Source organism: Zea mays, chromosome 5 (assembly GCF_902167145.1).
Source record: "Zea mays cultivar B73 chromosome 5, Zm-B73-REFERENCE-NAM-5.0, whole genome shotgun sequence".
Lineage (NCBI taxonomy): Eukaryota > Viridiplantae > Streptophyta > Magnoliopsida > Poales > Poaceae > Zea > Zea mays.
Window position 1 is genome coordinate 67,490,538 of NC_050100.1, and position 15,823 is coordinate 67,506,360.

At 43.5% G+C, this 15,823-nt stretch overlaps 1 protein-coding gene across 1 annotated transcript; it reads right to left on the reverse strand.

The window, feature by feature from the left end:
* Window positions 1-9,101: 9,101 nt before the first annotated feature.
* On the reverse strand, window positions 9,102-12,975 carry LOC542162 (phospholipase C). Its single transcript, NM_001111784.2, has 9 exons — window positions 12,495-12,975; window positions 11,796-11,992; window positions 11,447-11,582; window positions 11,132-11,368; window positions 10,828-11,051; window positions 10,352-10,469; window positions 10,069-10,221; window positions 9,889-9,975; window positions 9,102-9,767 (listed from the first exon to the last, which is right to left on the reverse strand). The coding sequence occupies exons 1-9, from the start codon at window positions 12,807-12,809 to the stop codon at window positions 9,474-9,476; spliced, it is 1,761 nt and encodes a 586-aa protein (NP_001105254.2). The 5' UTR covers window positions 12,810-12,975; the 3' UTR covers window positions 9,102-9,473.
* Between the last annotated feature and the right edge of the window lie 2,848 nt (window positions 12,976-15,823).

The window sequence follows — 15,823 nt, forward strand, 5'->3', positions numbered from 1 at the left end:
TCAAACGAAGTACACGCAAGACTTGATCAAGCGGTTCGGGATGAAGGACTCCAAGCCCGCAAAGACACCCATGGGGACCGACGGACATGTCGACCTCAACAAAGGAGGTAAGTCCGTTGATCAAAAGGCATACCAGTCTATGATAGGATCCTTGCTTTATTTATGTGCTAGTAGACCGGATATTATGCTAAGTGTATGCATGTGTGCTAGATTTCAATCCGATTCAAGGGAGTGTCACCTTGTGACCGTTAAGCAAATTCTTAGATATTTAGTTGCTACGCCTTGCTTCGGGATCTGGTATCCAAAGGAGTCAACCTTTGACTTAATTGGATATTCAGACTCCGATTATGCTGGATGCAAGGTTGATAGGAAGAGCACATCAGGGACGTGCCAATTCTTAGGAAGGTCCCTGGTGTCTTGGAGTTCTAAGAAACAAACTTCTGTTGCCCTATCCACCGCTGAGGCCGAGTATGTTGCCGCAGGACAGTGTTGCGCGCAACTACTTTGGATGAGGCAAACCCTCCGGGACTTTGGCTACAATCTGAGCAAAGTCCCACTCCTATGTGATAATGAGAGTGCAATCCGCATGGTGGACAATCCTGTTGAACACAGCCGCACAAAGCACATAGACATCCGACATCACTTTTTGAGAGACCACCAGCAAAAGGGAGATATCGATGTGTGTTATGTTAGCACCGAGAACCAGCTAGCCGATATCTTTACCAAGCCTTTAGATGAGAAGACCTTTTGCAGGCTGCGTAGTGAGCTAAATGTCTTAGATTCACGTAACTTGGATTGATCTATAGCATACATGTGTTTATGCCTTTGATCATGTTTCTTTATGCATTTTGTTGCTTAATTATGGTGCTCAAGTTGTGCAAGGAATCCCCGGACCTCACAAGTCCATGTGTGAGTGATGCACAAATTTAGGGGGAGATTTGCTACAACTTGACACTTTGAGACTAACCTTGTGTATGAGTTTTCTTGATTTAGTCTCAAAAGTGGATTGAAAGGGAAAGGTGGACTTGGACCATGCAAGACTTCCACTGCACTTCGATGAGAGGGTAATTTACTCCAAGTTCATCTCCATGCTCTTATTGCCTTGTTGCTCTTAATTGACAATTTTGGTGAGGCAATGGGGTTAAAGGGCAAAAAATGATCCCGTTTTGGTGCTTAATGCCAAAGGGGGAGAAATTAAGGCCAAAGCAAGAAATGGATCAGCTACCACTTGAGAATTTTGAAAATAGTAGAGTGAGAATTTTTGTTTTGTCAAAATACTCTTATTATCTCTTATTGTCAAAAGTTAGTCTCTTGTGGGGAGAATGTTTGATTATGGGAAAAAGGGGGAGTTTTTGAATCTTTGATCAATTTCTCTTGTAATACCTCTCTTTATGCCTCAACAAGTGTGTTTGACTTAGAGATAGGAAATTGAAGTTGTTTTGCAAAAACAAACCAAGTGGTGGCAAAGAATGATCCAAATATGCCAAATTTGAATAAAAAAGAACTCTTGTTCAAAATTGCATTGATGTTGTACTTCTTTTAGTTGCTTTTTGTTGTGTTGGCATAAATCACCAAAAAGGGGGAGATTGAAAGGGAAATGTGCCCTTGGGCCATTTCTAAAGTATTTTGGTGATTAAAGTGACAAACACAAACTAAGTGAGCAATTATGTGCAAAATGGTGGATGAAGTGCAAATCATCGAGAAGGTATGATTCTAGACTTAGTACATTGTTTTTTGTGTACTAACATATTTGTCTAAGTGCTAGAATTAGAGGAAATGGAAAAAGAAAAGGACTTGGCTGAAGCAACCAAGACTCTGCGCAGTCTGGGTGCACCGGACTGTCCGGTGGTGCACCGGACTGTCCGGTGGTGCACCGGACAGTCTCCAGTGCGCTAGGCTGGCGTCTGGTCAACTGGCCGCTCTCGGGAATTCGTCGGCGGCGTACGACTAAAATTCACCAGACTGTCCGGTGGTGCACCGGACTGTCCGGTGAGCCAACGGTCGGCCACACAATCCGCGCGTGACGCGTGGCCGAGCCAACGGTCTGATGGGAGCACCGGACTGTCTGGTGTGCACCGGACAGTGTCCGGTGCGCCAACGGCTCCAAGTCTTCAATGGTCGGCTGCGCCAATTTAGGAAGGCTATCTGCACCGGACAATGAATAGGGGATGTCCGGTGGCGCACCGGACTGTCCGGTGCGCCACCCGATAGAAGGCAAGAATTGCCTTCAAAGAATGCCTCCAACGACTCCTAGCTGCCTTGGGGCTATAAAAGGGACCCCTAGGCGCATGGAGGAGGCATCCAAGCATACTTTGAGCATTCTTAATCATTCACACTCCGTCTTCACGCACTCGATTGACTTTCTTAGTGATTTGAGCTCCGTTTTAGTGGTGAACTTTGTACTATTCATTTGAGCTCAAGTCTTGGCTGTGTGTGTGCGTATTGCTGCAGATTTGTGTGTGTTGCTTCCCTCCCTTACTCTAGTGCTTTCGATTTGATCCTTATTGTAAGGGCAAGAGACTCCAAGTTGTGGAGATTCCTCGCAAACGGGAAAGAGTAAAGAAAGAAGAACACCGTGGTATTCAAGTTGATCATTGGATCACTTGAGAGGAGTTGAGTGTAACTCTCGTCCATTGGGATGCCACAACATGGAGTAGGCAAGTGTTATACTTGGCCGAACCACGGGATAAACCATCGTGTCTCTTGTGCTTGTTCTCACTGTGACTATTGTGTTTCACAAGAGCTCGGTCCTTCGCCACTTGATTTCATTGTGCTAACACTTAATCAAGTTTTGTGTCTTTAAGTTCTAAGTTTTTATAGGATCACCTATTCACCCCCCTCTAGGTGTTCTCAATAGGGCCGTCAATGGGGTCCGGGCACAGTACTTGCTCTGCCGAGGTTGGTTGCAGTGGTTCTTTGATTTGGTTTTGTTAGTCACCCTTCCTTTGGGGAGATGTACTGTGTTTATCAAACTGGAGAAACCTAATGGGCGACTATGTCATCTGGGAAATCTTTGTAAAGGCTACATAGTGAGACCCTGCTAGGTCACCTTGGTAGTGATCAATGGGGAGGCTAGAACCCCGGGCAGAATGGGAGTCACGGCTTGTGAGTAAAGTGTGTGACCTCTGCAGAGTGTTAGAAACTGGTATATCAGCCGTGCTCGCGGTTATGAGCAACCTTGGGATCCTCTTCGATTAGAAGAACAATGGTTACTTTTATGATGATGATTAACAATGGTGATTATAATCCTGATCTCTGGTATTTCCTCTTGGAGGGAGTGCCTCTGGGTGATAACTGGGTTATTACTAAAACTTGGCTCTACTTATAAGTAATAAAACTTGACCAACTAAAAGCAACTGCTTAACCTTAAACTCCACATACAGCTAGTCCACTTTAGCCAAACGGGACATTTGCTGAGTACGTTGATGTGTACTCACCCTTGCTTTACAAACCACCCCACCCCAGGTTGTCCCCACTATTCTCAGTGCTCAGGAGGTGAAGTTGGCAACATGGATGACTTCGAGGAGTTCTAGGAATACGACGAGTTCTAGTTTACTTTAGTGGCAAACCCCCAGTCAGCTGCCTGTGTAGGCTTAGCATCTACGTTTCGTATTTTCGCACTTTGATAATTATGTTGAACAATGGTTATGTATTATACTCTGTGGATGTCTTGGACATATTGATGTAATAAAGTACCTTTCCGCTATTTACTTCAAGCATTGTGTGATGATGTCCAATTATGTAATCGTTGTGTACGTGAGTTTCTGATCCTGACACGTACATGGTTCGTATTCGGTTTGCCTTCCAAAACCGGGTGTGACAGCTGGCATGATGGTTCTCTCTCTACTTCTGCATGACCTTTAAAATATGGATCAGCCAGTGCCTGATTGTACACCAATGACAACAGAAACATCACTTGTGAATTTTAAACAGGCATTGGTTTGTTAGTCAATTTTAAACATGTTGGGTTATTTTCGACACTTGATAATACACAGTCTGGCCTGGAACCTTGGAATAAACTTTGCATTGTCTTAAATCACTAGCCAGCTGATTTATTCATTAGTTTTCAGCTTCATATGCTGTTGCAATGCCTGAATTCCTTGTAAACAGGCACATGATTGTTCTTCGCTGTAACTTATGTGCAGTTAATGGAATTCACTTTCACCCTTTCTTGTGATGGTGCCTTTTAGCACATTAAAGTCGAGTATGAGGTCCCTTTACTAATGTTTCATGTTTTCAGGGTGCAATTGTAGATTGAGGATGATATGAGAACTCAGAAGCTTCAACTTACATGTTTATTGTTATTGGAAACTCGTCAATGTAAATTTCAGTGTAACTAGGTAGATGGGTAAATTTCAGTATAATAACTTAGGTCGGGAATCTGGTAATGACATTTAACGTCATTAAATAACTTTATTGTTATCGACACTACTATTGTCAATGAATTTTAGTAACTTATGTGTACCATATCAGTGATCATTAAATAACCTGATGAGCTGTGTTTCGCGATAATAATGTCCTGTTGGCTTTGATAACTTTTGTTTTAGGGCTCTCAAGCTTGCTGAACATGAAGGGCAAGGAGGGGTGGGCACCTTTTTACTCTCCGACAACTCTCTAATCATTGACATCCTGCTTGAGCGAGGTATGAGACCTGTCTTTTTCTGAACTAATGTGATGATTGTTTCTATTATTTCTGTTCACTAGGATAGAAGCATCCCTCTTTATTTCTGTTCACTTAGACTAATCTATGACGATTGTTAATTTATTTCTGTTCACTTGGATAGAGACACCATCTTTGTTTCTATTCACCTGGACATAAGATGGTAATTTAGAATTTTCTTCCTCCTGCCTTTTTTGAACTAATCTGCATGCTTCCACCTAAACAAGGTTGGGAGTAGGCATAGTTCACTCTGAGTCATGTCTCCTGTTGCTTAAGTTCAATATTTTTTATGAAGTCTGAATGTTCGAAATCTGGTGTCATCTTCTATAGCTATGCTTTGCTTTGATCACTTTTGTTTTAGTGCATGCTTCCACCTAAACAAGGTTAGGAGTAGGCATAGTCCACTTTTAGTCATGTCTCCTGCTGCTTAAGTTCAATATTTCTGTGAAGTCTAAATGTTCAAAATCTGGTGTCATCTTCCATAGCTATGCTTTTCTTTGATCACTTTTGTTTTAGCGCTCTCTAGCTGAACCTGTTGTCCAACATTACTGACATGGAAATTTTTGGTTAACCTTAAAACCATAAAGAGCTTGCGAAATTATGTTTGTGATTCTCTGAGTTATTCCCTAAATATGTGTAAGTATAAGTTTTGATCTTTGCTACTGTATAGATCATCGTTAGGAATGAATTGCGGTGCTGCCTTGTTTCCACCCCACATAACTATATTTTTATCCATATGAGTCCTTTCTTTGGTTGTTAATGTATGCATTATTGCATCAATGCCAAAATGTGGATAATGAGCACCCCACTTATGAGCATTGTACTCACTTCTTAGATTTTGTACTTCTTAGATTTTGTTTTTTATAGTCGTGTTGTAATATAATTTGATTTGTATCAGTTTAATTGTGTATTGGTTGTTGTTAAATAACTTCTAAGATATTGAGGTCGATAATATATGTTGTTCGTTTTTATGTAATCGTTGTGCATTTACATTTTATCGAATATTTTTGTATGACGTTGCAACGCACATGCACCTAACAATCTTATATATCTTTTAAGGTATGTAAACATCTATTTTTAGTAATGCTAACAAGAGTATAGAATAACAATTATTGTTTTGTGTTGGAACTTGCTCTCCCGAGCAAGTTGATCCAACGGGGGAGTGAAAGTAATGCAGATAAGGTTTTAGCTCAAGAAGGCAATTGCTCTGTTGATCTAGCCTCTCAAGGGCATTGTGCGGGGGTATTTATAGGTGTATGAGTGCCCAGCGTCTTGGGTTAAGGACGCATGTGCCCTCAGGCGCCCAGGTTATCCCCAGAATATTCCTATAAAGTAGGGTTACAGGCTGTAATTACAGAGAAGCCTTTACAAATTAGGCCCGTAATGCGCAGCGGCCACGCGGGGCCTGTTACAATGGGCCGGATTGCACGTGGGCCTTCGTGTTGGGCGATGCCGCGGGCTGGGGCGACCTCGCCGTAAGCCTTCGTCCTTCGACGTGTTGGACGAAGGGTGGAGTCTGCCAGTCGTCTTGTCTCCGTTGGTGCAGCGAGATTGACGAAGGCATCGAGCGAAGGGTAGCGTCTTTGCCTTCGCCCCAACATTTTGTATGTCAATATATTGATTCTGTAGCAACGCACAGGCATTACCTAGCTATACCACTTGAGTTGGGTGGCCAACATATCAGTCTCGTGACCACTGTTTCGCTCTGTTTTTCAGAAAACAAGTGACCTGGCTTACTAGACCCTTGTACTTGCTACTTATCCCTGCTTTTATGCTCAATATCATAAGAGCTGCATTTAGTCAATTACAACATGTAAAACTAATTAACTGTAGCTACAGTCCAGGTTTTAATCTAGGATATCCCATCTATAAACTGAAATTAGCACATACAGTTTATTTCCTAAAATCGACAATATTTGAAAAAGAAATATGTTTTTTTATTAATTTTTCTTTTGAATGTGAACATGTATTAGCAATAGCCCCTCCACCTGCTTATGGCTACAATGAAGAGTGGGGGAGAAAGGAGATTATTATAACAGTGGGATGAGGCATGGTTCCCCGACGCTAGGCGTGGTTGAAGCTCTGGACGCCACGAGGGCCATGCAGTCACTGCCGAGGAAGCGCACACTGCCGCCAGGGAGATGGAGAAGAAGGCTGCCACTACTGCAAAGCTAGCCACCATCGCTATGGACAAGGTGGGATTTGTCGTCGTTGCTGTGGCCAGTGCCGTCGCCGAGGAAGCCAATGCCTTGGATTTAGTGGCACATCGCTATTTGGCTGTGAACTTATGATGTATGAACATTGCTATAAGTGTAACTTGTACTGATGCTTTGTTGTGAAATTTATCTAAGAATTGGAGATCAGTTCCAGTTATGTGTTTGTGTGCTTTTTTTATCAAATTAGCATTGTGTTGTTGTGTGGTCATAGACACAAAACTAACAGCAGCACAAGTTGGTGTACCTGCTCTATGTTGTTTGAGGCAATTTGTGTTGCTTGTGTTTTAGGCCAACATGACTCTTTAGAAATAATTTCAAGTGATATTGATAATGTTTGCCACACGGATTTTGTATGTCATAGTGATGTTTGTCGTTCCGTATCTATGTTTCACACAATTTTTTTACTCCCGTAGCAACGCACGGGCACGGACCTAGTAGAAAAAGAAAACTCATGACTTTAAGTATAGCTCCTCACGATTAAAGTAAATTTGAGATTCTTGTGAGAAAAACTAGCTAGAAAAATAATGTTCTAGCTCGGATCTCACTAAAAACACTGAAATGTGTGGTCGTATAGGTTCGGAGTGTTGATGTCCTTTTGAGATGATTAATACTGGTATGAGGTGCCTAGGGTCCCTTTTATAGCCCTAAGGGGCCTAGAAACCGTTGTAATCTTCATATGGAAGCTCAGAAACTTCCCTTTCTGCGAGCGCATCGAACCGGTCCGGTGCACCACCAGACCAGGTCTATGCATCCTCAGTCCAGTATCTGATAGACATCTTTCCTTAAACTAGCGGGCATCGGATCAAGTAGAGGTCCCCATCCATCAATAAGCACCTATTAAGAGGATCCCATTGAAGTCGTGTCAGTAGAGGTCCCCATCCATCAATAAGCACCTATTAGCATAGCAAGAGATACTCTCCATAGTGGTGTCATCATCGGGGCGGTAATTGTCATTCAAGTAGCCTTAAATCATAGAGATCCATGTATTAGGGTCTACCTAAGCATTCTCAGCTAAGTCCATGACCCTAGGGATTGGGCCATCATCACCGATGGGTGGGGCATTTCTTTCCAATATTTTCAAGGCTACCAGCTCTCTCATGCTAGGTGGCCTCCCCATAGGTAGAGGTGTATAAGTTGAAGCAATTATGGAGAGCTTATTGACTCTCATGTTTTAGGTCCTCGGTATATGAATGTAGTGCACGACATTGAACAAAAGCTCCAACTGCTTGACTTTGATGGCATAGGTTCAGCTGTGTTGTTACATGGGCAAAGCATACAAATCTAGTTAATCACCAGCTAAAAGCTACCTTTGTCTAACAGTTGCCAAACCTCAAGGGTGATGGCGATTTTTAGGCCATCGATGATCTCATCATACTTAGTCATATTATTGTCACACCTGGATTTAAGGGATACTTAATCATCTATTTAAATATAGACATAAAAACCAAGAGCTAAAAGGACAACTATTTTGGAACGTGGGAGTATATTATAACATAAATACATCCTATAAAGGTTAACTAAGATAGACCACAACCTTCTTTCTGATCGTGTCATTCAGCACATGTATTTAGCCTCCATCAGTGCCACCAGCATGCTAGGTGGTAGCGCGCGCATCCACACTGGACCCCGTCCATGCTTCAGCAGTGCAAATCCACGCCACCACACAGGACGCAGTCATGAGCTAGCGCGCACGGCCAATGCACATCTAATAGTTAGCAGCGCGCATGTACCAACGCAAGGGACAGGCTGCAAGCCAGGGGCGACGACAGGGGGTATGGGAGCAATGTCCCCCCTAATGCTCCCCTAATTCTATAGGACGTGTTAGTTTTTAGCTAATTCTCATGTAAATAGTGCAAAAAAAATGCTTCTAACAGCCCCTCTTAATCTAATTTGGCCCCCTCTATTTTTGGATCCTGGCTTCGCCCCTGTTGCAAGCAGCACCATGGCAGACCTTCTGTAGCACTCTAGTACATCAGTCCTGCGAGGACGTCGTCGTGGCACTCACCCCCAAGATAGCTGCTGGTGGCTCCGCCAAACATGCTTTAACTTATAGTCCTTCATTTGATCCAATCCCGGATCCACCCCTGGCTCCAAGGGTTCATTGGAGGGCCTAACGGTGACGAGGGCCTCTCGACATTGATCATGGGCACTAGGGTCCTAAAGCTCTGAGCATTCAAACATATTGGCTAATCTATCTCTTAGCCAATACAAACCCAAGGAGATACAAAAAGACGTGTCCTCCTTATATTATTCATATAGCCATGATAAAGGCTTTCAAACACATTGGCTAATCTATCTCTTAGCCAGTAGCTAAATGAAGAATAATCAAGCTCATGTACAAATCTATCTCCAGTAAAGTAAACAGACAAACAATGTGCCAGCAAGTAAAACTGAATCACCCGTACAGATCTAGAAGCTGGAGTTTGAAGACAGTTCTACTCCTTCCTTCCATTCCATTCCATACAACTTTTATTCCGACAAAAATAAGTACATACATACACATATACGTTGAAGATGGAAGGAAGGGAGTAATACATTCAATTCACACAAGAAGGGAAAAAAAGAAGAAGCTGAATCTGAATGGCGGCTCGGCTCGGCTACACAAAATCAAATCGCATGAGGAGCCTGACGGACTTGTACCTGACACCCTTGCGATCGTGCAGGGGCACAGCACGGATGCCCTGCTTCAGCTCCCATACCGGCAACACTGTCTGCCCCCCGAAGTCGTGCTTCTCCGACATGTCGTACTCCTGGACCTCTACCCTCAGGAGGGCCAGCTCCGGAACCGTCAGAAGGAACGTGAACTCCTCATCCCACATCGGCACCCACTGGTCCTCAATCACCCTTGTCTTCTTCATCACACTGTCTGCCTTCACACCTGCGATCCCTACCTGCACGAGATCACATCACTGTAATTTTACCTTGTCTATTGCACGACTGTTGTGCAAACAGTCCTTAGGTGTAAAGTGAGTCTTCTGGTCCGTTAGATCAACACATGCTTTGTTGCCTTACCCTAGTATAGAAATCTGGAGGCGAAAAGGCATCGAAATGAGTTTTACTGAAGTCCATGCGCCACCCGTCTCCCATATATACTTTCACCTGCTTGTGCATCTAGCAAATTACTTGACTGATACTTTGAACAAAAACTCAATGTGCGCTGTTGTCAAGTCTTGGAAACACACATACACCTACCTTGAGGGTTTTCTTCACTGGCAAACTAGCCTTGGGGTCAAATACTTCCCCATTTGGGCCTGTTCTTAGCAAGAAGTCAGGCTTTTTAACATAACCACAGCCCCCATTGGCTCTGAAAAACCCTTGCATCAACCGGAGCGCTTTATCATGGCCCTGGAAAATGAAAAAAAAAGCATGCCTTACTGCTCTGTCTCACACATCCTAACATTAGGCAAGTAAGTATAAAACTGCGACAAGGAAGTGGGAATCAGAGGCTCATGGCAGCTAACAACTGAAACCTCACCTGCATGTTGAATGCAACCATCTGCGCACCATGGGTCCAGGCGTTCATTGGATCGTAGTTTGAAGAATTAACCCTCGTGCCCTTTGGATACACACGGAGTATATTCTTCTGTGTGAACCTAAATAGAACTTAGATGATTCAGCAAGAACTTAGATGGTTCGATTAATGCAGATAGGTGATTTTGTGTTTTTATCATTTTGTGTTGGTTATCTTTTGCAGGACACTAGGCAAATTTGGACGTTTATCGAATCATCATATGTGCCCTGTAACCCTGGCCGCACTGGCAGTTTATTTTTCCGTTTTTTTCGAATCAATTACATAATGTAAAGACTACAATCTAAAACTGTTGAACTCCTATGGTCTAAACAGAGGAGTATGATTTAAGAGCATAAGCAAAATATTGAGTTCACGAAGTCCACAGAACTGTATACCAGTTCAGCATAAAATCTTCTAGTGTTCTTGCGCACACAAATTACCTTATGACTTCAGCACCATGAGAGATTGTCGCTTTAGCTAACTGTGTCTCGCTCAAAGAAAGCCGCCTGACTTTATCTGGATCCACTTTTAGCGCATCCCGCAAATGGCCTTTTGGTTTGCCAGCTTGGATGGTGATGAGTTTCCTATACTCACAGGCTGTATCCTGCTGAAATTTGGGATCGTCGGAGTCGGAGTCTTCCTCGTCTTGCTCATCCAGTTCATCCTGTTTATGACAAAAGGTTTACTTCATTCATTTTTGTTAAATCATGGGTGTGGTCTTGACAAGGCAGTGATATTGCAGACCTTTCCATCAGATTCATCGGCATTTGAATCTATTCTTCTCAGGCTTCCTTGGTCTGGCAACTCAGCTATGTTTCCGCTGCCACTGCGATTATTCTCAGCTTTGAGAAACTCCTTATATTCTTGTGGAGGTTTGGTTGATATGATTATTCTCTTCATTAGAGATGCTGGAGAAGGAAACTCTTTCATCGGGTCTGGATTAGGGACGAAAAGAAGATCTCCAAATGTTTCAGTGAGCATCTATAAAACAGCCTGAAGTTAGAATCAAGGTTTCAAACATGATATCTGCAATGAGGTGATGTGGTAAGTAGACTATACCGTAGCAACTTTAGCTTGGAGATCTGGTGTGAGGTGATCCTCAAGAGTAATAACAAGAGGATAATTTGAGGCACAGAAGGCGTATTCTTTGATGGACTTCAAACATTTGATCATTTCCACTGGGGCAGTCAATGTCCTTTCAAATGCGAAGAAAAATAAGTCAGGGAAACATTTTGTGAAGTGAGAGGGTGATTTCCTTAGAAAAGAAAGGTGATGCATGGTACATAAAGCAATAAGCTAAGCAAAATTCTGAGGCATTCCTCTCACACATGCAGTTGCTTTCATACGCAAATATATCCGTGCGCTATAAAAAAAGTGAAAATGTTTCAAAGAAAAACAGCATTCGTACCCTCCATGAAGAATATCGACATTGTCCTTTGAAGGATTGGGCCACATATCGAGTTCAATGACTCTAACACCTCCCTGCAACGCCTTTACAATTGGGACGTCACTGGAGTCACTATTGAGCTGGTTCCCAGTGAGGTAGGAATTATGCCCGGTGAACACGAAATAGTGAGAGAACGGCGCTGACATGTCCTGGTGAACCTGGGCAAAGAGTTAAAAACGATGAGAGAACAGGCGAAGTTTAGTAAGACGAAACAAAAACAATTTGCTATAATGAAGTCCGTGTTTTGTGTTTTGTCTGGAGCTTTCAGTTCGAGATGGCAGGGAGCAATGGATAGTAAGCAATCTAAAGGCACATGAAGCCACCTAGAGTTAAGAGCAATAAGAAAGGTGATTTCCTGTGTTTGGTGAAAACATGTCTGTCTCTATACATCGATATCGATGTGTACTAGCACTCAGCTATCTAATTGGTAGCTGCGATGTTTATGTCCCCATCCCGACAGAATGGCAGCAGGTAACAGAGTTGACAGAGACGGAGAGAAAGGGCTCCCAATTCCTTTGGCTGAGACAGACAGACAGGTAGTAGTGGAGTCTTTGTGGAACAAGCCACAGCTACGTGACGCATTGAGCAGTGAATAAGTCGGCCACCAGCAGAGAAATTAGCTTCAGTACTAGTAGAATGATGCATTCGATTAACAACAACCTGGTGCGCGATGGGTGGGTTGAGGTCGGGGGAGAAGAGGAAGGCCAAGAAGTCTTCGAGCGTGGGCGTGGATGCCGCCGGCGACCTTGTGACGAGGCGGGCGATTCCATGGCTGTGGCCCCCGGAGAGCATGGCGAGGATGCGGTCGACGTCGGCGGGGGACTCGCCCTGGACGCCGGCGACGAAGCGGCGGAGGGCATGGGCGTCAGAGGCGAAGGAGAGGTGGGCGGCGCGGACGTCCGGCGGCGGCTGGGCGTCCGGGGATCGGAACTTGCGCGTGAAGCACATGCAGTACTTGTACGCGTAGCTGCCCATGGAGGCTCTAGAGCTGCGCTGCCGGATGAAACGAATCCTTGTGATTTCTGGTTGGTGCCGCCTAGCCGCTGGCCATTGCGCGTGGAGGTGGTGGACTGGACGACGAGGAGGTTGGAAGGATTCGGGGAGTGGTGGATGGTGGGGCGATGGAATCAAGAATTGGAATGGGCTGGAGACGACGAGGAAGGAAGAAGTCTTCTCTTCTTTGTTAATTAGTAAATAATTACTCTTCTCCCTCTTCTTCTCCTCATGTGCTGCGCTGTGCCTGTGCTAAGCAAAGCAAAGCAACCACACGGAAAAAACCAGGAAGAAGAAGAATTTCAAAAGGTGGAGCGGTTAGTTTCCACAAAACCCCACTAGTCTCACAAATAAACTATTCCTTACATGCTACGAAACTGCGAGGCCCCTTATATATATCGAGTATATAATGTATGGCATGTATTTTTAGTAATTGGTTTTAGTTTAGTCACCATTCAGTAATCTATTCGTTAGCTATTCGTTAAATGTAGTTTGCTGAAAATCTAAGAAACAAATCATTGAGTTTATCGTTGTTTTAGACGAAGCAAATCGTCGCAAACTACTAGTGCGACACGGCGACACACAGTGAGTGTGTGTTCTTTTGATGTGCAGCCATAGTGTGTGGTGTACTAGTCCTTGTATTATATATATGTGTATATTTTTTTCAATCTCACGGATTCATGATTGATCGTTGATTATTCTATATAGGGTTCAAAAGTCAAAAAAAAATATCCCAAACTCTAATCTTACATTGGCACCAATTGATTAAAATGCCAAGATATGAGATTTTTTATGAAGTATTTGTTGGTCTCTTGTTTTTTATTACTGAATTATAAAACAAGACAACATAATTATTAAACATTAAAGATCTTCGTCCTTCAAAGCATTATCTCCTTTCGGACATAATGGATATCGGACAAAGTTCATGAAGAACAAGTCTTCATCATTTATAAATATAAAAATATAGTTACAGATGTAACATTATGATGATTATTCATTTCATATTAAATGTTAAACAACATTAAGATCCATATCATATATTGACAAAGTGATACATAATGTATATTACATTTGTACCTTCGGTTTGTTCGAAGGCAAAAGCACGAATCCAATTACAATCCAGCGTGAACAGTACGAGAGCACTGGCCCAAGTAAAAGTACATTTATGACCTTGATGCATACACATTATCCTAATACAAGCATCAGAGACTAACAGGTCTTTTCCTCTCTGGCTCGATATCACGTTTGACCTTCGTAACCATCTTGAGTTGAAGCTATAATCCTTCAGCATTTTACGCATGTCTGTTGCAGCTTCGGCGCTTAGTTCTTTTGGCTATAGATGATTTCTTGGTCCTGAGTAGGGATGGCAATTTAATCCGTGGATTTGGATATCCGGCGGATATCCGACCCGACGGATTAGGATATGGATATGTTTTTTGACCCGCGGGTTAGACCCGTATCCGATCCGATATAAAGTGGGCATGGATTTGGATATTAAATTTCACCCGCGGATAATCCGTTGGATATCCGAAATTAACCATTAGTTCATTATTGAGCCCAGGCGCCAGCCCACCAAAGTAACATTCAGCGCACCAAAGCACCAAGCCACCAGCCCCACCATAATCCCTAATTTCCCAATCCCCATCCGACCATCCCCTAGCCTCTATCGTTCAATCCCAGCCTCCCAGTCATCCTGCAGCCTCAAGCGCAAAAGCCACCCGCGCCGCCCAGGCAAGCCGCAACCCGCAAGCCACCCGCGTCGCCCCGGCCCCCCGCGCAGACGCAGCTCCAAGCTTCGCCCTGCTTTAAGCGCCGCCGGCCCCCGCGTAGACGCAGCTCTGAAAATCTGAAATCCGCCCTGCTCTGAGCTCCACCCTGCGCAGCTGCGCTGAGCGCCTGAGCTCCGCTCTGCTCTGCGCGGGAGCACGGCGCTCCGCCCTTCAGGTTCGTCCCTGCCAGCCCCTCAATTCCTCCTCCACTGAAGTCGATCTCTCCCTCTCACTGATTGAGTGGCCGATGCAGTCGTAGTAATCTGAGTCTGTCTTTAGTACTGGGGGAGAGTAATTAGCCCACATCGTAGTAGACTTGCTCCAAAAACAGTAGAAGGGTTGATGTGTATGCAAGCTTGGGCCCGAGCTGACATGTTAGGCGACCAATCCTGTTTTATAAATGCACTAATGACTTGTTTGGAGGATGAAGAGGAAGAAATGGTAACATGATTCAACTCTTTAGTATGTTCTTATATTTTGGTTATCGAATAATCATTGATTTAACCATTTATCTATTTTGTTGTTTGCTAGGATGAACATGATTCTACTATCATTGACCAAAAAATTCAAATACAGCTACTATATCAGAATCAAAAGGCAAAAGGCTTAAGGCCAAAAGCAGACATGTATTTGTTGTCATGTATTTGTTTTTATGTTGAGACATGTAGACATGTATTTTTGTCATGTTGAGAATATTGCTTGTTGAAGGACATGTATATTTAAATTTTTATTCAATTTTAAGTTGTGTATGATGTTGAATTGGAAAGAAATTTGATTAATTATGTTATTCAATTGCTAAAAATGGTTTTATCATATCCGATGGATATTCGAAACCCGATGGGCATGGATATGGATATGAATTTCTACCCGTGGATATAGTCGCGGGCGGATATTATCTATGACCGTGGATATGACTGCGGGCGGATATTTTCAATATCCGATCCGAATCCGACCCGTTGCCATCCCTACGGACCTTCGGCAGAGAAGGAGACCCCCAATAGTAGCCCCTTCGCGGTGCTAGGGCATTTTTTCATAACGAGCTCGATCCGCAAAACACACGAAGGCTTCTGAATGCCGAAGGTCCGAAAAACATCTTTCCTGAGCTTGTTATTAAAAACGAATGAAAATTTACGGCCTGTGTCGGTCCACCGATTAGTCAGTATGAGCAATGCGGCGATTGGCCTTCTTCACCTGCAGGACTATATAAATAGATGAGTTGGTAAGAAG